Below are 21,202 nucleotides of genomic sequence, written 5' to 3'. Positions count from 1 at the left end.
GTGGTGAGGTTGGCCCAGGATCGAGCATTGTTTCGTTCTGCTGTGCATGGGGTCGCTATGAGTCGGTTCTGACTCGATGGCACCTGACAACAACAACAATAGCCAGAATGCTCCTTAGGTGTCAGGATGGTGAGACTTTGTCTCTCATACTTTGCACATGTTTTCAGGAGGGACCAGTCCCTGGAGAAGGACATCAGGCCTGGTAAAGTGGAGGGTCAGTGTAAAAGAGGAAGACCCCCAAGGAGATGGGGTGACACAGTGGTAACAGCAATGGGTTCAAACATAACAATTGTGAGGATGGCACAGGACCAGGCCTGTTGTGCATAAGGTTGCTGAGTCCTGGTGTGGTGCTTAGGGTAATGCACTGGACTGCAAAGTCGGTTTAAGCTGAAAGGTCAGCAGTTCAAGCTCACCAGCTGCTCCTCGGAAACCCTATACAGGGTCACTATGAATTGGAACCGACTTGATGACACCTAACAACAACAATAAAAAAAAATTTTTTTTAACAATCTAAATATTCAAAAGTATGAAATAGGTTAGGTTATAATGCATCCATACAACAAAATCATAGGGTCCCCATTAAACTGCTATTTGATATAGTAAAATGTTCATAATTATCAATACAATTAAACAGATTATCCAAGAGCATGTATGGTATGATACCAATCTTAAAAACTATTAAGTGGTAAGGAGGAAAAAGAGACACACACCTGTTTACAGTGATAGGATTTTTTGGTTTTGTTCTAGTTGGAATTTTAGAAATTGACATTAATCCCTTTGAATGGTACCACATTCAAAAGGTATAAAGGATGTACATTAAGATTTTCTCGCCTTTCCTTGTCTCCCAGTCACCGGAGGCTATCAGTGCGTCAAAGGATGGTTTTTAATTTCTCCTTCGGAAATTTCTGTCTTTTCCTTTGTGATGGGGGGCGACTCGAGTACACCCGTAGGTTTGCCCGGGGGCGGAGCTCAGCTGTAGTCCCGCCCACCAGGCGTAGCCCGTGTCCCCTGCCCCTCCGCAGATGCGCGCACGCCCACGCTGGAGCCGGACACGATGCACGCGCGCCTGCGCCTCTCGGCCGACCGCTTGACCGTTCGCTGCGGGCTGCTGAGCCGCCTGGGACCGACGCCCGCTCTGCGTTTCGACGCGTTATGGCAGGTGCTGGGCCGCGACGGCTTCGCCGCGGGCCGCCACTACTGGGAGGTGGATGTGCAGGAGGCGGGTGTCGGCTGGTGGGTGGGCGCGGCTTACGCCTCCCTGCGGCGCTGCGGCTCTTCGGCTTCGGCCCGCCTGGGCTGTAACCGCCAGTCGTGGTGCCTCAAGCGCTACGACCTTGAGTACTGGGCCTTCCACGACGGACAGCGCAACCGTCTCCAGCCCCGCGACGACCCCGAACGGCTGGGCGTCTTCCTTGACTACGAGGCTGGCATCCTATCCTTCTACGACGTGACGGGCGGGATGAGCCACCTGCACACCTTCCGAGCCTCCTTCCAGGAGGCGCTTTACCCGGCCCTGCGGCTCTGGGAGGGCGCCATCAGCATCCCCCGGCTGCCCTAGGGCCAAGACCCGAGCCAGGCGGAACTAGTCTCCGGCCTCCTCGCCCGCGGACACCTCCTCACCGCTCCCCACCTGGCAAGCCGCGTGCTCTGAGCGGTTCTCGCCACGTTGCTGCAGCTGCTGCCCTGACCACTCTTCAACTGCGGGCTCTGCGGGCTTCGGGAAGTGGCGCCCCACACAGAGCTTGTTGATTTGTCAAAATTCTTTATCCTCAGCCTCGGATCCTTCTCCTTCAGACAGCTCCTAGAGCCTTGCCTGGCACATAGTAGGTACACAGGAATATCGATGAGTGGAGAGTTCCACTCCAACTCTTCTGTCCTTTAACTGTCCCTTTGGATTTGTCTCCTCTACTTTACTTCCGCTTGTCCATGTCAAAGCAGTTGAAGAGTCTGTTAACACCTGCTGGTCTGAGTCCTCTTTTACTTACAGCTGGAGTGATCTGCCTAAAATCTCACTTAAGCTCTTAGAACTATCTAGGAGCTCCCCAAAAATGACAATGGGTGGCGCTAAAGACACTTCATACTAGCATTCAAGGCCCTTCTAGTCTGGCCTAGAATAATCCCCTCATCAAGTCCCTGTTGCTTATCTCAGGGACCATCTTGATCAGAGCTCTGGGTCACAAAGACCCACTGTGGCACCTTTGCCTTTGCTGTTATGTACCAACTCCCCACCCCCCACCCCGCCACACACACACACATGAATCCAGGGAAGCCCTTTCTTTCCTTTGCCTGGATCAGGCTTAACTGCCCCAGAAGTCTTCCCAGCCATATGAATCGCTTACTGTCAGAGTCACAATCATTGGTAGTTTTATGAGGGCACCTGTGTCTCTACACACTCGCCACCATGAAAAGTTCAGGGACTGGCTGTCACTGAATCACAGAAAAGCTGAGCTGGGAGGGCCTCACAGATCATGCAGTCAGACTCTTCATTGTGTATCTGAGAGTAAAAATCCTAAAAGCTCCCCCACAGTGGCTTTAAAGCTGGGCCAGGTCTTGCTCCCTGTACTCCTGGCCCAACTTTCAACCTGGGAGATTTTACTGCTTATTCTCAGGGGATGTTGGGGAAAAATCAGCAGGTGACTGTTGCTAAGCAACCAGAGGCAGTTTTCCCAACTGTCTTGGGACAAAGTAGAGCTAAGTGGACTATGGGCAGCCCCAGACATCCCTATGCTCCTCAGATCCAGATGTTGCCAAGGAAACCCAGATAGCCCTGTTTTCCAGAGACAGTGGCAGAAATAGAGGTCAAACCAGTAGATTCTCACAAGGAGCCAGCTCCCGTAGCAGGGAGGAGTAGGCCTCTTTGTAGGATTTGTGCCTCAGTTCTGATGGTTCAGCATCCTGATTTTGTTAAATTCCCAAGTTGTGGTGTGAAGCAGCATTGTGTTAAAGCATCTTCTTAGGTACTTGATGGGGAGGGCAATAGGATAAAGAAAATGACCAGCTGAATCCCCCTCCTAGTCTAACTCAGCACACAGATGAGGCTGATCATAATGAAACTGCTAATTTCTTATTTTGATTTAAAAAGGGCATTTCCATGTGTCAACCTCATACAAGGTAGAAGACACCTCCAAAGTACTTTTAAAAATCTAGTTGTATAGATGTCCAAGCATTATAAAGCAGGTATCCCAAGAAAAGGGAAATTCATTCTACTGGGAATGGCCCAGAGCTGAATTCTGATAGGCAGAGAGTATTCCAGATGTAGGGACCATGGGTACTGGGTACGCTTGACCCCTGCCTATCTCTGCCTGTCCTTGAAGACCCACAACCACAGGGGTCAACTAAAAACAGCACTGACTATATTACCAGGCTTTACAACCCTTCTGCTCCTCAAATCAACCCGAGGAGAGGCAAGTTATTCTCCCAGTCTACACATCAAAATGGACAGATGTGTAACTTGCCCAAGGTCACAGCCAGTGGAGCCCCCACATTTCAGTGTGACTGCAGCTGTTCACTTCTAGTGCCTGGCCACTCTGGCTCTGTTGTTGATCTGCCCACCCTCACCCCCCCACCCCCATTGTCTGTGATACTCTTCTTTGGCCTGGTTACTCCATGGGACTTAATACTACTTTGGGATTGCCTTGAGAGGGGAACTTGCCTTGAGAGTTTGGAATCCATGTAGCAGAAACAGAACTGGACTTTAAAGGACAAAAGCAAGCTTTAATCAAATGTGTATCTTGTGCCAAGGCCTGGGCTAGCCAGAAACAGTAGTTTTGGTCCACAAGGTATTAGGTGACTTAAGGCTAGTCACTTTGTACTTCTCGGAGCAGCATCTGTAAGATGGGAAGCTCAAATGAGCCACAGGTTATGAACTTGCCTTAAAAACTGCAGTGTTATATGCCATGCCCGGACCTGGTGGCATCATGAGCAAAGTTATTGCAGTGACCTCTCAGCTGCCCTTGGGAGCTTTTGAATAGTCTCAGCAAAGGACTCCAGCTTCTTGGGAACCCACCACAGTAAAGGGGCCAATTCTCTTTCAGATTTGAATTTGCAGAAATTGCTCTACTAGCATGGTAATTGCTTGCGTCTACCTTAAATTACAACAGTTTTGTAATATCTGAATTAATAAACTAGGAATTTAATCATGTTCTTCGTTGGGAGCTCACATGTCACTCATCTCCTCCACAGCTTTCTTGCCAAGCAGTTCGTTGGTCCCCAGTTATCTCTAGTGAGGAGTTCACTACCTTTAAAGATAACTCACAAAGTTCTTACTTGGAAACAAACCCTGCTTCCAAGCAGTTCCTACCCAAGATGGTATTTTGTAGCTTTTGGTATCTGGTGATCCTCTTCAGCAATATTGAAACCATTTGTGGTCAGTTACTTTTTAAAGATTTCAGGGACTCTTGTGGCAGTATGTATATACCCTTCCCTGTGGTAACATCTCTTTCATTTCTGCAATTCCTCTGTCAGCAGGGAGAAGCTGAGGTCAGCCCAGTAGAGGCCAGCTTAGCAAAAGGCCCAGAGAGATGACCCCAACCAGACCAGAGCTGGTGGGCAGTGGAGTCCACACTATGATGAGGGGAGAGCCTGCATAAGTAGCCAAGTTGCACCCCCAAGGTGAAGTAAGCATGAAAATGGAGGGCCGAGGTCTCACTCTGCTGTGCCTTGTTTAGAAACCTTCTGTGGCTTCCAGTAGTTTATAGAATAAAGTACAAGCTCTGCAGATTCAGAGTCCCCTCAGGAGCTCCTCATCCATTTTCCAAACACTTCTTCCTTCCCAATGTGGCCACGCCCTGCCAGATAATTACTTGCTAGTCCTTGGACGCTCTGGGCATGAGAGATGTCTGTGCCCCAAATCACTAATCCCTCCCTCAGCCACTTCCAACACACAAGATTGAACTAAGATTCTACTTCTCGTAAGCCTTTCCCTGGCCAAGGCCCCCTCTGAAGTCTCACACCCATTCAGATTCTCGTGACTCTTGGTAAACATCTCAGCAATTCACACTATGTGCATGCGCCCTGTTTGTGGAATTGTGTGCACTTGGACTGGCCATGAACTCCCATGGAAACCTGTTTTCTTGCTGCGGGCCCAATACTGCATCTCCCACTCAGCAGGCTCTTAGGATGTATGCTAGACCTGAACTCCCCATCTCAAAAGTAATCCCTCAGCCCTGGCAGTCTGAAAGGACATGAGGGTGGCCAGTAGTCCTGGCTGGACGTCTATGTTCACTCACACATAACATAGACATGCCATAATTTTCTCTACATGCCCTAGACAATCACCCTGCTTCACAAATTCATCCAACACATTACACAGCCTTCCACAAGCATATCCAAGGTAGCACCAAGCCTGTGCGTTTCAATGACTTTTCATGATTTTTCCTTGGGGTAAATTCAGCTGGGGTTTACAGAGCAGCCTGGGCCCTTAAGACCCTCCCAGTCCACCAGAACCTGCAGGCAACTGCCTCCCTTTCAGAAACCAGACTCTGCACATTCTCAGCAAAAGCCCAGCCCAGCTTTCTCTCATTTTGTATCCACATCGCTCTCTCTCTCTTGGTGGATATCTAAGATCTTTGCTTACATACCACCTCTCTACTGTTGTAGGAAAAAAGGGTTATGGACTCAGATATTTTTGTTTATAGGGAGATATGACGGGGATCAAATCCCAGTCAGAAATCAATATCACCACACTTCATTCCTTAGTACATCCATTTTATGGGTTCTCTTTGACACATGAGTACATCACTGGACCCTGTCCCCACCATCACCATATAATCACCACCAACTCTCACATCTTTATGGAAATTGTTTTGGAGTCCATTAGAGAGGGGTCCTATACTTAAAAGTAAACTTCAAAAAGCTAATTATATGCATTTGAAGAATGACTTGAAACATATGGACCATAGTAAACAAGGCCAAATAAATATAAATAACTGGAAGTATTTGACAGGAAGTATTGATCTTGTTAGTGGTGAGGATGACATTGGAGTCGCCATGATGCTGGGCCAAGGAAGTAAAACGGCAAGAATCCTTTTTGTTAGCTGAGTTTACATATGAAATAACACTGTGTAGATGATGGAGGGGCTGCTTCCAGCATTCCCACCACATGCAGACCCCCAACCTGCACTTCGCACCTCCTTTTGCTGCTCTGGTCCCAATGCACACATCAGCTTCTACACCCTGTGTGACTGCTCCCTTCCTCACTGTGCCCCAGCTAACTGTGCATCTGCCCCCATCCGAATGAAGGCACACACAAGTGGACAATCATTGCTCACTTTGGAGCCTGCCTCCCACTTTGGGGCAGCCAACATGAGTAGGAGATTGCCTGTTTGCTCTCTGTACACTTCCATAAACCTGGTCCAGAAATATCTGCTGCCTGGGGAATGGTGTGGTAGATAAAAGGCCACCACCCTAATCCATCTCACATGACCACACACACCTGACAATACCAGCAAGACAATTGTAGTCAGAGAATGGCACTTTATTTTAAATTTTGATTTTTTTGCCATGATTTTCTACAGATTCTTCCATGATGGTGTCGTCTTCTTCAACAGTGACTAGAACCTTCTTGCCTATCAGCTGGAAGATGTCTTCAGGGGGATAGCCTTTTGGCTCTCCCACCTTCACAGTGAGCATGTCTAGTGTTAAAACGGTGCCTTCTGGAATTTTCACTTTGGCCACCACAGACTTACCAAGCTGTAGACAAAATGAAGACTCATTAACAGTCTCATAGAAGTAACTACCACGCGTTTGCTTTATACCCCAGTTCCCTGATGAGTCTTCAAAAGGTACCCTGACAGCAGAGATGCTATTTATTCACTCAATCCCCGTTCACCACGGTGACTAGAACAGTATCCCATATGGCAGGGACTTGGCAGAGGAGAGGCCTTTTCAATAAAGGGCTCAGGGTTCAAATCCCAGCTCAGTCAATTACAAAGGAAGTGATTTTAGACTAGCTTTTAGCTTCTCTGGAAAATGGGAAATAGTAGTGCCTATATCGTCTCGAGGAGTCCTGGTGTGGCACTGTAGGATTAGAATAAGCACTGGACTGTTAACCACAAGGTCAGCAGTTCAAAACCACCAATCACTCCTTGGAAACCCTATACAGGGTTGCTATGAGTCGACAACACTAAACAACAACATATCTTTATCAAACAACTGAAGATGGGGGTAGGGAGGGCAAAGAGAACCCAGGAGTCATCTCTAAGTTTGCTCCCAGCCACCTGAGCCTCCCCTGTAAGGAGTAACGTGATAGGTCACAGGCCCTTCTCCCAGTGCCTCCAGGAAACTGCCTGCCTGAAGTTTCTCAGGGCTCACTTCCTCCAACAGGCCTGACTCAACCCATCCCAGTGCCTTACAAGGCCCCAAACACCACCAGCTCCCCTCAAACCCTTACAACTTCTGGAATCTGGGAGTACTGGGGCCACAGGCCTCAGTGGCTGACTGGAAGATTCTGACATCACCCCAGAGGCCAGGGAAGCAGCTAAAGGTCACCTTAAGCAGAGTTTTTCCAGCTGGGAATCCTAGCCCAAAGAAACTCCGGAGGGCTGGAGCAACATCCTTTTACCATCTCACCGAACTGGGCTTGGATAGGGTTGGTAGTGACCCTGCCTCCCAGGTATGTCCACTGTGTCCCATATCAGAGCAGAGGCCGGGGGCAGAAGCTACCTTCTGGTTGCAGGTGATCTCACAGGACAGCATCTGCTTAGTTGGGGAGCCCAAGGCCTTCTCCACAAGGCGCACAGACCGCACCAACTCAGCCAGTTCTCCTGGATCCAGTGAGGCCGAGTGGTCACTCCCCTTCCAGGTCTTGTCCAAAGTGATGTGACGTTCTAACACCTTGGCCCCCAGAGCCACTGCAGCCACAGATATCACGATGCCTGTTTCATGTCCAGAATACCCTATGGGAATGTCAGGAAAGAGCTTCTGATATTCCTTTAAAAGGGAAAAAAAGGGAAAGATTAACTCCCATGGTGCTTCCTGCACACTCCAGAGTCAGGCAGATGGGGTCTGAGCACAGTGTAGCCACTTGCTCACTAACTGTGCCATTATGACAAGGTCCTGATGCCCTCAGAGCATCTGCGGAGACTAATACTGCCTCCAGGGGTTGTAGACGCACAAAAAGCGCTTGGCATACTGTGTCTACTACAACAAAACCAAAAAACCAAAGGCTATTATCTTTAGAAATACATTTTAAGAATGTTTTACACTGTATAAACTACCATGATTAACAACAGAACTAAAACCAAATCTAGGCTCATTCTAAAAGCAGCTGTCATGTTTGAGTACCCTACTGCTGACAGCAAGTGTGCTACCTGTACAAGTATTAAATACCATCGGTCATACAAACAACCCATCTTAAACCCGCATAAGTATTATCATCAATAATAGACAGCCCCATCAGTCTGTATTATTGGTGGAAATGCTGAATAATTCATCAGTCGGTTATCTATCATTCACTGAATGCAACTAAAGACATTCTATTCGAGTGAGTCTTATCCATGAGGGTCACCAGAGGCTTGAGAACAGTAGACAAATTCCAGGGGAATTAATACAAGATTAGGACACTTGGGTGGCAAAAGCCTCAGAAGTCAGGCTTTAAGGTGCGTGACAGACAAGAGTGCAGGTTGCTGGGTCAGGGACGTCAACTGGGACTAGAACCAGGGCTACGTCCTCCTAATCCTTTGTCTCCCTGTCTGAAGGCCAACTCTACTAGTTCCTCCCCATGGCACCGAAATGTAACTTAATCAGGGGAAAATGCATGAGGGGGCTTCAAAAGTTTGTGGATGAATGGAATGAAAAAATAAAGGAATATTTCCCAGATTTAAGTCCCCTTGTATATACGCAGTCATCATGCAAAAAGACTATAGCAGCATTAATGGGTGGGCTGGTCCCGGGATCAGGGAGGGATCTAAGCAAAATAACTCTTACCATGAAAGGGGACTATAATACACCTAGAAAGAAAATGGAAAAATCTGAGGTCACATAGACTAAATAGTTAATTATGGTCATCTCTCAGGGGTGGGCTGACAGGGGATGTTGATGTTCACTTGTTATGTGCCTTGGAGTCTGTTCTGACTCATAACCCTGTCCAGGCTTTCCGAGGCTGTAAATCTTTACTGGAGCAGAAAGCCTCATCTTTCTCCCACGAAACAGCTGGTAGTTTCGAATTGTTGACAGTGAGATTAGTAGCCCGATTCGTAACCACTACACTACCAGAGGTCCCTGATGTTCACTTACATGTATTTATTATATATGTTTCCATTATTTGAAGAAAATAACATGTTTAAATAAAAAAGTAACCAAGTAATGACTTAAGAGTTGTATGCAGAAAAGTGTATTGGGGCTAAGAGGGACCAAAAGTTTTAGGTTAAATATGAAGTCTTTTTTTTTTTGCAAAGGTTATAAAATTTTTAAGTTAAAATATAAAGACTGTGTAACAATATTTTCAAAAGAGACAAAAACAACAAATACCTTACATCATCATAGAAAACAACAATGCCAAATACACAGTGTACTAAAAAGGGGAGTATAAAAGGAAAACTGATTAACTGTAAGATCAACATTGTAAGTGCGCATGTACACATGTATTTCCCTATAGTGTCTTTTCTGTGATAATTACTTATGTAGATGTACAAGCATCAATCAAAAAGTACTGTTACTGGGGTTCCAGCTCATACATGCACGAGTTTATTCCAAACAAAATGTGTTAAGCATGTTCTGTGACAGTGGATGACTACAGACAAGTTCCCTCAGTAATACACTTGTCTTATTAGTCTTGTTGTGATGTTGGTAAGTACCATGGAGCCAGTTCTGACTCACAGCAACCCTAAATAGGGTTTCCAAGGGATGACTGGTGGGTTTGAACCACCGACCTTGTGGCTAGCAGTCTAGTGCTTATGTTACAGTGCCACACCAGAACTCCTCAGTCTTGTTAGGGTGCCTTAAAAAAAAAAAATAAAGGTCAATCAAATGCTGTTGTTGTAGGTAAGTGCCGTCAAGTCAGTTCTGACTCATAGTGACCCTGTATAGGGTTTCCGAGGAGCAGTTGGTGGGTTTGAACTGTCGGCCTTGTGATTCAAACTGATCCTGCAGTCCAGCATATTGCCAGGCCTATTCAATTCAAGGCAGAGAAAGTTAGGGTGACAGTTTAGTAAGATTCCAAGGGGTATTTTGATAGATTCTCTCAAAGGATACAGGGTGTATTAGAAAGAAGTTGTAAGAAAATAGAAACTATATTATTGAGAACAAGGCCAAGCAAGTTGTACCAAGGAACTTTTTTCCCATCATGACAATGCACCTGCTCGTTCTGTGGGGTTAGAAAGGGCTATCCTACAAGGATTTCATTGGGAAACCTTACCCCATCCCATCACTACAGCCCTGATCTTACCCCTTCAAAAAGACTTCCTTTCACCCTCCAAACTCAAAAAAGGAACACAAATTGAATCCTTTCAGGACGCCAAAAGGGTGCCCAAACTGCTGTTTTGATATGCTGCAGATCAAAGTGAACACAGAATTCTTTGGGGAAAGGTTAAAGAGATGGAAGCGCTGCCTTCCGAAGTAAACAGACCTCCAAAGTATACAGATCTCGATGAAGCCTAAGCCGAGAAACTATAACTTCACAATTTGATATTTCTGTTTAATAAAGGTTTTTAAGATTTTGTAGCAATACTTTTTGGGTTACCCTCATATATGTGTGTATAAATATATAGGCATTCTGGTGGCACAGTAGTTAAGGGCTAAGCAACCAACAAAAAAAGTCAGCAGCGATTCAAATTCACCAACTACACCATGCTAGAAAGATATGAGTCTGCTTCCATAAAGATTATAACCTTGGACTTTAGGCAAGAAGATGGACGAGGCAGACACACTACCCTCTACAACAAAGATAGGAAAGACCAAATGAAACAGACACAGATGAAAATTCTGAAACTTTGAATGTCTTATGAAAAGTTAGAGAAGTAGCTTGAGTGCTTGCTAAGAAAAGTGGAGCAGGGATGGCAAGAGAGGGAGACTGACTCAGGGGCGGCGTGACCATCTTTGGTAACGGAGGAGTCTTGGAAAAGCAGATTCATACAGGTGACCGGAAAGGTGTGATTCCTTTTTCCCCACTCTTCCCTGGTAACCAAAAGTGTGGCCAGCTCCCACCCTCAGATACCCTAAGCGAAGACCCTGCTCTCCAGGAGTGCAAAGTACCGAGGGTTGGAAGCCATGCCAGTGTGAGCTGGGGGTTGGTTGCACCACTTCCATGTGCCACTTTTGCATCTGGATTCAGGCAGGATCAGTTCTAGACCTACAGAACCTGCAGCGTCACCAAAGCAACATTAAACAAGTCACCCTGCCCCCAGGTGTCCTGTGGTCCTAACATATACTGAAACCAGCTCCATCAAGGACCTCCAGAAACTACTTTCGGACTGAGTGCCCTAAACAAAGACAACACCGAGGCCTACTGGAACTCCACCTAAGGCCCAAAACTCGGCTGTCACATCCCTCCCACATCCACCTTGTGAGCACCTTGGCTTGCAGGAACCCCCAGAGTTTTCTCTTCTTCGAGTCAACTAGCTGCCCTGATTTTTTGTTTCAGTGTCTAGTTTTTTCCTTTTGTTGTTTCATTGTTTTTGCTTGTTTATTCTTTTTCTTTCTTCTCTTTCCACCCCCTTGAATTTTATCCTTTAAAAACATCTTTGCTTTTATTTTATCCTTTAAAAACATCTTTTCTTCTGTATCTCATTTCATCTCCTTCCTCCCCCTTTTGATCTTTCTTTAATACTCTCTATACTCTCTAATCTGCTTTTTAAGGAGCTCTGGTAGCATAGTGGTTACGAATCGGGCTGTGAATCTCACGGTCAGCAGTTTGAAACTACCAGCTGTTCCATGGGAGAAAGATGAGGCTTTCTGCTCCCGTAAAGATTTACAGCCTCAGAAACCCATACAGGGTCGCTATGAGTCGGAACCAACTCCAGTGCACATAACAACAACAACAGTCTGCTTTTTCATCTTCCTCTCCCTAGTTTTTTCCAAGTTAACATTTTTTTCCTGTTATTTCCTCTTATTTTTCTCTTCCATAGCTCCATTTTCTTTTCCCTCTTTATTTATTTTTAAGTGTTTTTAAAATTTCTTCCTTTTAATTTTTTCTCTTATTTATCTCTCCTACAGATCCATTTTCCTGTCCTTCTTTTGTCTTTATAGTTATTATACTCTTTTTTCCTATTTGATGCCTGTTTTTATTTCTTTTATTACTTATTCTTTTCATTGTTGATTCCTTGTTTGTTTATTGTTTTGTTTTCTTGTATGTGTGTAGAAGGGGATTTTTTCTTTGCCACTCGACAGAAGACAGCAACCATATCGTCAAGCCACAACTGTCCCGTCTATGTCTCCACCCACTGGAGTCAATAGCAGCTCTCATACCATCTGATCAATGATAGACAGCAGCCAACACCAATCAAACCCACCCTGAACCGAGGTGCACGAATGACCAACGAGAACAGTGTGCATGCTTCTGTTCTCTAACAACACCCACAGGAGACAGGTGGTGAACACATTAAGAACACATCAACATACATTCATCAATTAAATACAAATATAACACCACATTGCCCCGGAGACAAAAGGCAATTTTAGCTCACACTAAGAAATAAGAGAGAATGGCTCAAACAAATGACCAAGACGCAGAGCCAAAAAACGTTTCTGAGGAAAAAAAGGTAATGGAATTAACTGAAGAATATTTCAAAAGAGTGATATTTAGGACCTTCAAAGGATTGACAGAAAGATCGAGGAAAGCAAGAAGACATAAAACACTTCAGAAGAATTCAGGGAAGCACTACAAGAACAGACAAAATAAACACAAATTTTGAAACAATGCAAAACCTGCTGTTAGAAATCCAGATTAATTCTATGATTTCAGAAAAAGAGCAAAGGAGTAAGTGTGAAGCAATGGAAGCCTGAATTAGTGAGCTGGAAGATCAATCTGTCAATACTAGTATGCCAGAAGAACAATCAGAAAAAAGAATGAAAAAATCCGAAGGACACCTAAGTTATGTGGGACAACATAAGTGAGTTGAAAAGGAACAACTTAATGGTAACTGTAATCCCAGAACAGGAAGAGGCCATAAAAAACACAGAGAAAACTGTCAGAAAGTTGTTAGAAGAAAACTTTCCTAACATCATGAAAGACTAGAAGATAAGCATAAAAAAAGCTGAACTAATCCCAAATAGGATATATCTCCGAAGAAAATCACCAAGACATAACCAAACTTTCCAAATCCAAAGACAAGAAAAGAATTCTAAGAGCAGTTCAGGAAAAACGAAATATTATCTACAAAGAAGGTAGGCTCTGCTTCCTCCATAAACCATGCAGGCAAGAAAGCAATGGGATGACATATACAAAACTCTGAAAGAGAAAAATTGACAACCAAGAGTCATATACCCAACAAAGCTGTCCCTTTAAATATGACAGTGAAATTAGGACATTTCCTGATAAACAGAAATAAAGGAATTTGTAATCATCACAGACCAACTTTACAAAAAATGATAAAGGGGTTTTTTGGACTGAGAAGAGCAGCAGTCAACAACCTGAGATTACCATACATGTTCACAACACCTAGAACTCAATTCAGATACAGAAGTATTTAAAGTAAAACAAACCTATAAGACTAAAAATGGAGAACCAGGGATATCCGTTTATAATGAAGCCAAATACAAAGCAAAAAGAGGAAATAGTGTAGATATAGAATTTCCAAGTGGCAAGAAGTCAAGTAGATTTCAAGATAAAACAGACTTCTAAACAAGGAAAAAATTAAAGGGTAGCCTTGAGAAAATTAATGTAACTGCGCATCAAAATTAAGAGGAAAATTAAAAGATTTAATAAACAACAATACAACATAAATGAAAATGAAAAAAAAAACCCCACAAACAAAACGAACTCAGTGCAGAAAATAATGTGGAACAAAAAAGCCAGTAACACCACAAAAAAACACACAGCAAAACTGCAGCAATCACTTCACACCTATAGATAATTATGTTGTTGTGTTGTTAAGTGCTGTCGTGTCAGTTCTGACCCATAGCGACCCTGCATAGGGTTTCCAAGGAGTGACTGGTGAGCTTGAACCACCGACCTTGCAGTTCAAAATGGCTTTGCAGTCTGGTGCATTAACCCACAACGCCACACCAGAGCTCCTGTATTATACTGAATGTAAATGGATTAAAAGTACCAGTCAAGTGACTCAGCAGGATCCTTCATTATGTTGTCTACAAGAAACACATCAAAAAGATGGAGACAGCCTAAATGCCCATCAGCAGAAAAATGGGTTTTGGTACATACACACAATGGAATACTTAGCAATGATGAAGAACAACAATGAATGTGCAAAACACCTAATATGGATGAACCTAGAGGGCATTATGCTGAGTAAATGAGTCAATCCACAAAAAGACAAATATTCTATCAGACCAGTATTATGAAAAGGTTTCTTATTAAAAGAAACAATCGATGATTATTGGGGAAAGGGAAGGAAAAGTTATTCACAAGCTAGAGGGTAGACACATATTATTAACATGGGTGACAGGGTGGGCAATATACAACAAGAGGGAAGTGAGAGGCAAGATGAAGGCAGTGAGAGACATAGGGAGGAATGCAACAGGTAAAGTGAATAGAGGTAAATACTGTTAACTTTTGGTACTTGGAGGGGATTGCCGCCACATAATGCAACAAGGCGTATGATTTGTTGAAAGTAAAACTGATGATCTGCTCTATAAACCTTACCTCAATACACAACAAAAACTTCTTAGAAAAAGATTATAGCCTTGGAAACCCTATGAGCAATTTCTACTGTGTTCTACAGGTTCACTAGGATTCAGAATTTATTGTACAGTAACAGGTTTGGTTTTTTGTTTTATATATGTATATAACCATTTGTTTCTCCTAATTAAGTTACATTTTAGGTACCACCAGAAGAACTAACAGCGTTGGCCTAAAGACAATGGAAGACAATGGATTACAAGGACATAGGCCAGGTTCTAGTGCCAGCTTTGCCACTTACTTGCTGAGGGATCTCATGCAAGTAATTCTCTTTCCCTTTAGAACTGGCCTTCACCATCTGTAAAATGATAGAGTTGGAATAGATGGGAAAATCTTGGGAGAGAGAAAGCTTATGGAAGGCTGTCACTGTAAGCAATTTGAGCCTCAGGGATGCTTAGAACTGCAGGTAGAAAGTAACAGCCAGCATATAACATATAGCAGAGAAACCCAGAGCTCCAAGGTCTCCGACAGAAAAAGACAGACAAGTACTAAGAAAGGATATGAGCCAGCAATTTACAGAAGACAAACCTCTGACGGTCAGTAAGTGGTAAAGAAAATGTATACAAAGATAATTATGAGGACTAGAACTTAAACTTTATTATGGTAGAAATTAAGATTGGCTTTTTAAAAATTAAATTTGTAGTCACCCTGTTTAGAATGTTCCTACTTCCTTAACTACAGAGTTAGTAAATCTGATTCTGAAAAAGACCACTGGCATGGACTGAATTGTGTACCCTTAAAATGATTAAATTGAAGTTCTAACCCCTGACCTATGAAGGGGATCCTGTTGGAAAAGAGTCTTTGAAGCTATGAACAGTGAGGTTAACACAAGGCCACACTGGACTTGGATGGGTTCTAAGCCTATATAGGAGTCCTGGTTTGGTTAATACGCTGGACTGCGAGGTCGGCTGGAACTGTAAAGTTGGCGGTTCAAGCTCACCAGCCACTCCTAAGAAACCCTATACAGAGTCATTATGAGTCGGAAACAACTCGACAACATCTAATAACAACAACAACAACAAGCCTATATGACTGATACCTTTATAAAAGAGAAGAAGTAACAGAGGCAAGGGGACAGGGAAAGGATGCAGCTGCAAGCCAAGAACCCGGAGCTACCAAAAACAGTCACTCTCTCGGACCCCTCAGCAAGAATCTCCATGGCCAACACCCTGATTGGGACTTCTGGCTTCTAAAACTGTAAGATACTAAGTCTCTGTCCTTCCAAGTCCCCCGGTTTGTGGTGTTTTGTTACAGCAGCCCTGGGAAACGAATACAGTTGTCCAAGGATGTTCATCTTCTGAAAGATGTCATGCTTGGTTAGAATTTGGGTTATAACAACGGCTACAGCTTCCTCACAATAAGCCAAAGTCAAGTTGCTGTGCCTGATCAGATGACAACCATCACCCCATCCCACTCACCGAGATGACCCGCAGGTTGACGTCCTCAGCCTCAAGTGGGTATGCACTGGTGCACTGGAGGAAGCAGAAGTTGGGGTTGAGGGGTTTCACAATCTGGTAGACTTGCTTCATGGTGTCTATCGACTGCATCCCGCTGGAGATCACCATTGGACGACCTGAGTAAACCAAAAGCCAAGACCATTGCACTCACTTGAGGAGTTCTCTTATATACATTCCAGCTGTTTGTTTACAGGAACTCCACCTCCACAAGCATCTCTTGAACACTGTGCTAGCTGCTATGAGGAAACAGAGATGAGCTGGCTGGGTTTGCCCTCCGTATTTTATAAATGAAGGAGGCTATGAGAAAGATGTAGAGGTTATACAGTATGAAGGGTAAGCACTGACCACAGATTCAAGAGCTGGAGTGAGTGTGAGGCCCAGCGCTATCACTTCCTAGCTGCCAAGGACAGACAGAGTCCTGTCCTCTGGTTCTCAGATGCCTCTTCTGAGGTAAGATGCACATAAAGCATCGCAGCAATAATAATAACACGACTTGAACAGCTTCAAGGCTGTTAGGAGCATCGAATGAGATCATTCATGTTGCAAAACCACTTCAGAAACTTCAGTGCCCTGTCCAGACATTGGATATTATATCTACAGAACATTTTGCAAAAGCAAAGCTTCCTCTGAGAAGTTTTATAAGATACTGTTCTATCTTTGGTTTCATTCAAGTTGGCACATTAAAAAAGTGAATACATTCTGATTTTTAAAAGAGGTTTCTAAAGTCAGTCTTTGTGAGACCTCCCTCAAAGGGGGTCATTACCAAAGGAGTAAAAGTAAAATATGACTCTCTTGGATTTTCTTACAAAAATGAAATAAACACTTACCTTTTTTGGCTGTCTTTTCCAGATAAGGAAAATTGTTAGTGTCTCCAGATCCAACTTTGAAAAATGGAACATTCAGTTCATGCAGGAACTCAACTGCCATCTACAAAGATCCAAGAGGGAGCTCCTAGTCACCATGGTGCAAAGACACTGTTCTCAGGGCAAGAGATAAGGTACAGGCAAATACCAAGACCCCTCCTCCTCCCAGCCTAGAGACTGTCCCAACAACTTGACACAGGCAGAGATTTGTTATCAGTCATTTCCATTCAAATCAGAGCATTCCTTCATTCATATCCACCCATTCATTTGTCCAACAAACACTTAGTATCAACCAGCACTGGCTACTTGAGTCAGACGCCTGGCCAGACCCTTCCTCTCTGGGGCCCAGGGCCCAGTGAAGAAGCACAGAAGGGTTATGACCTATCCTTGGCCCAGAAAACCAGGCAATGCGAAAGTGGACCTATCTCAAAGGCCTTACCCTTTACTAGGGGCCAAACAGAAGGGAAAAGAGGCCATTTCAATTCTTACCAAAAATCGGGGAGTAGAAGGGAATGAGGCATTTATGGCCCTGCCCTGATACAGTCTGACCTTAGCTGGCATGGTTCAGACCTCTAACTACACTGTCCACCACAAAAGGAACCTCAGTCACTTTTTCTAACACAACACATCACAGCTTGAGGTTAGTGTCATTCAAAAACCTCAGCAAACACTTGCTGAAGGAATCAGGGTACAACTGAGAAGAGTAACATCTCGGCTTATAGTCAAGTTACAAGACCCCAAAAATGTACCTCTTCTTAAAAAAAATCTTAAATGAATGACAGAAAAGGGGGGGGGGGACAATCAATAAGTCTGGATGTTTCCAAATGGCTCAGCACTAGCCTGAAATGTTGCCTGAGTTTCAGAAAAACATTTGGAAGACCTGAGACTCTAAGCCAATCTTTCTAGCACTTTACTAAGAGCTCAAGGATCTACCTGGTGGAAGGGAAATGCAAATTCTTTCAGCGTGGAGGCTTCCCAGAGAGCCTGCATTTCTAACAAACACCAGGGTGAGGCTGAAGTTGCTGGTTAGAGAATCCTACTCAGAGTTGAAAGGAGCTGCCGCGCAGGAAAAGCACGGGATTGGGGGGGGGGGGGGGGCAGGTGGAGCCAGTATGAGAAGACAAGACTGCTCTGCTGTCAGGCTCTTTGATTCAAGCCAGGGCTGAGAGAGCTTCCGTCCATCGTCCGCCTCAACTGAGAAGCTGTCCCCATCACTGTGACTGCACTAGGAACATGGAACGTTCCTCATATGCAAATCCTCTTGAAAAAATACAAAAACACAGAGGGGATTGCAGTCAATGTAATGAAACCAAGTATGTGATTTGTCGAATGTAAAATGATGATCTTCTCTATAAATCTTCACTCAATTCACAATAAAAAAAAAAATTAAAAACAAACACACACAGAAGGCTCAGAGCTGCTGGAGAGACCTGAGGCAGCCAGTGAACAGTTCAGTTCAAAGGCAGTGCCCACCCTCCCCGGTGGGACCAAGAGACACTGCCCAGTGTGGCTGGGCACCACTCACCTGCACCCGTGCTGAACCTGCACCTTAATACTTGCTCCCTCCTCCTGAATACTTACTTCTCCCTTCCATAGATTTGTTTGTCTTACTATCTTACCCTCCCCCTTACTATAAAGGGGCTTCAAAGAGTTCATAAAAAAACGGAATTGAAAGATGATGGAACTTTTACATAAACATTTTGAAGTCCCCGCATATGTCTCTCACACTGTTAACTAGCCCTAAAATGGAACTGGAAACGTTTGTTGCTAATATAATACACCAAACAGGAGTGCCGGCAGAGGTGATTCACACTGGGGACAGGTACGGTGCGATTCCTTCTGGGTGAGTATGTTCCCTGATGAACAATGGGTGGCCAGCTCCCACACTCATCCAGCCCCAGCACACATCCTGCTCTCTGTGAGGCAGAAACCTGCTGTGCTGCTTTGGTGTCTGGATTCAGGTGGGCTCAGCTCCAGACCCACAGAACCACCATGAAACAAGTCACCCTACCCCATGCTACCCTGTGGTCCTAACAGACACTGAAACCAGCTCCATCAGGGGCTCCCACGAACTACTCTGGATTGAGTGTCCTGAACACAGATGTAACACTGAGGCCAATAGGAACTCCACCTAGGGCCAGGAACTCTGCTGTCCCCTCCCTCCCACACTCACCTGGGGAGCTCCTTAGCATGCAGGTGCCCCTTAGAATTTTCTCCTCTCCAGGTCCAACAGCTGCACTGTTGTTTTGTTATTGTTGTTGTTTTGAGGGTTGGTTTTTGTGTTTTATTGTTTTTGTTTATTTGTTCTTTTTCCTCATACTACTTCTTTCCATTCCCTTGAGTTTTATCTTTTCTATCTCTACTTTTGTCTTTTCCTTCTATTCTTCAGTTTCTCATTTCCCCTCTTCTCTTTTTCCCCCTTTTGATCTTTATTTACTGCTTTCTTACATCCTCTTTTCATCTTCCCTCTCCCACGTTTATCTAAGTATTTTTGTTTTAATCTATTCCTTTTATTTCTTCTCTTCTATACCTCCGTTTCCCTGTCCCTCTTTTGTATTTACACTTACATTCTTTTTTCTTGCTGCTGCCTGTTTTTGGCTTTTTTCCCTTCATTATTTTCTGTGTTCATTGTTGGTTCCTTTTTTGTTTATTCTGTTTTGTTTTATTGTGTGTGTGTGAGGGGCTTTCTTTTTCCCACCCCACATGAGACAGCAATCATGCCCATATAGCCCAACCACAATCGTATCTCTGTAGCTCCACCCCCTGGGCAAGGGCCAATACCAGCTCCTATACCACCTGATCAATGATAGACAGCAGCCAACACCAGGCAAACTGACCCTAAACTGAGGTACAGGAACACCATACAAGAAGGGTGTACACTCTTTTTTAACTACAACTACAGTAGACAGTTGGTAACAGCCTAAGAACATACCAACATACAATCATCCATTAAATACAAATATAGCACCGCAATTGCCCCAGAGATAACAGGCAATTTTAACTCACACTAACAAACAAGAGAGAATGGCTCAAGCAAATGACCAAGACACAGAGGAAGAAAAGGTAATGGAACTAACTGAAAAATATTTCAAAAGAATGATATTTAGGTACCTTCAAAGAACTGGCAGATTGAGGAAAGCAAGGAGAACACATAATACACTTGAGAAGAATTCAGGGAAGCACTATAAGGACAGACAGACAAAATAAATGCAAATTTTGAAACAATACAAAACCTGTCATTAGAAATCCAGAAGATTAATCCTAAGATTTCAGAAATGGGTAATACCTTGAAAGGACACAGGAATAGATTTGAAACAATAGAAGCTTGAATTAGTGAGCTTGAAGATAAATCTCTCAATACTAGTATGCCAAGAGAACAATCAGAATAAAGAATGAAAAATCCAAAGAAAGTGTAGGACACCAGGAAGAGGAACAACTTAAGGGTGATCACAATTCCAGAACAGGAAGATACCACAAAAAGCAGAGAAAATTGTTGAAGAGATGTTGAAGAAAACATCCCTAGCATCATGCAAGACAAGAAGATAAGCATACAAGAAGCTGAACGGACCATCAAACAGAGACTCAAACTTTTCAAAACCAAAGACAAGGAAAATTTCATGAGAGCAGGTCAGGAAAAATGAAGTTACCTACAAAGCAGGGCCAGTAAGACTTAAGATCTGATTTTTCAGCAAAACCCACAAAAGTGAGAAGGCAATGGAACATCAACAACTGTTAACTGATGGTACATGGAGGGGACTGTAATCACTGTAATTAAGCAAAATGTGTGATTTATTTATTAGATGTAAAACTACACTTACTTCACACACACACACACACACACACACACACAAAGTGTGTACACCTAGATATAGAATATTTAAAGAAACAATGGCTTCCCAGTTTGATTATTTTATAAAACACACAAACAAAGGAATGCATTGGATTTATCATCCACAGTTTGCCTTCAAGATATATTATGCCTCTTAAGATATAAGCCCCGGGAGAACAAACAAGATGGTGCATTGGGTGGATGTATAGCAGAGAGCTCAGCTAACAACAACACAGAATACCCGAGCAAGCAGGCTCAGGGG

The 21,202-nt window shown here is 43.9% G+C and overlaps 2 protein-coding genes across 2 annotated transcripts in view; one reads left to right on the top strand and one right to left on the bottom strand.

The window, feature by feature from the left end:
* The window catches only part of TRIM14 (tripartite motif containing 14), a 41,507-nt gene extending 39,941 nt beyond the window's left edge, over positions 1-1,566 (top strand). Inside the window, exon 6 of the mRNA XM_006863190.1 lies at positions 1,023-1,566. Within this exon, the coding sequence (XP_006863252.1) occupies positions 1,023-1,558 (536 nt within the window). The 3' untranslated portion in view covers positions 1,559-1,566. The remainder of the gene's footprint in view (positions 1-1,022) is intronic.
* A 4,894-nt stretch (positions 1,567-6,460) lies between these two features.
* NANS (N-acetylneuraminic acid synthase) overlaps positions 6,461-21,202 on the bottom strand; it is a 48,687-nt gene continuing 33,945 nt past the window's right edge. The window contains exons 5-8 of the mRNA XM_006863145.1: positions 17,076-17,175; positions 16,210-16,364; positions 7,663-7,929; positions 6,461-6,690 (exon numbers count right to left, since the gene is read on the bottom strand). Coding sequence (XP_006863207.1) covers positions 6,481-6,690; positions 7,663-7,929; positions 16,210-16,364; positions 17,076-17,175 — 732 coding nt within the window. The 3' untranslated portion in view covers positions 6,461-6,480. The remainder of the gene's footprint in view (positions 6,691-7,662; positions 7,930-16,209; positions 16,365-17,075; positions 17,176-21,202) is intronic.

This window comes from Chrysochloris asiatica, unplaced genomic scaffold, assembly GCF_000296735.1.
Source record: "Chrysochloris asiatica unplaced genomic scaffold, ChrAsi1.0 scaffold00053, whole genome shotgun sequence".
Lineage (NCBI taxonomy): Eukaryota > Metazoa > Chordata > Mammalia > Afrosoricida > Chrysochloridae > Chrysochloris > Chrysochloris asiatica.
The sequence above is the reverse complement of the archived record's forward strand: the minus strand, read 5'-3'. Positions and strand labels throughout refer to the sequence as shown.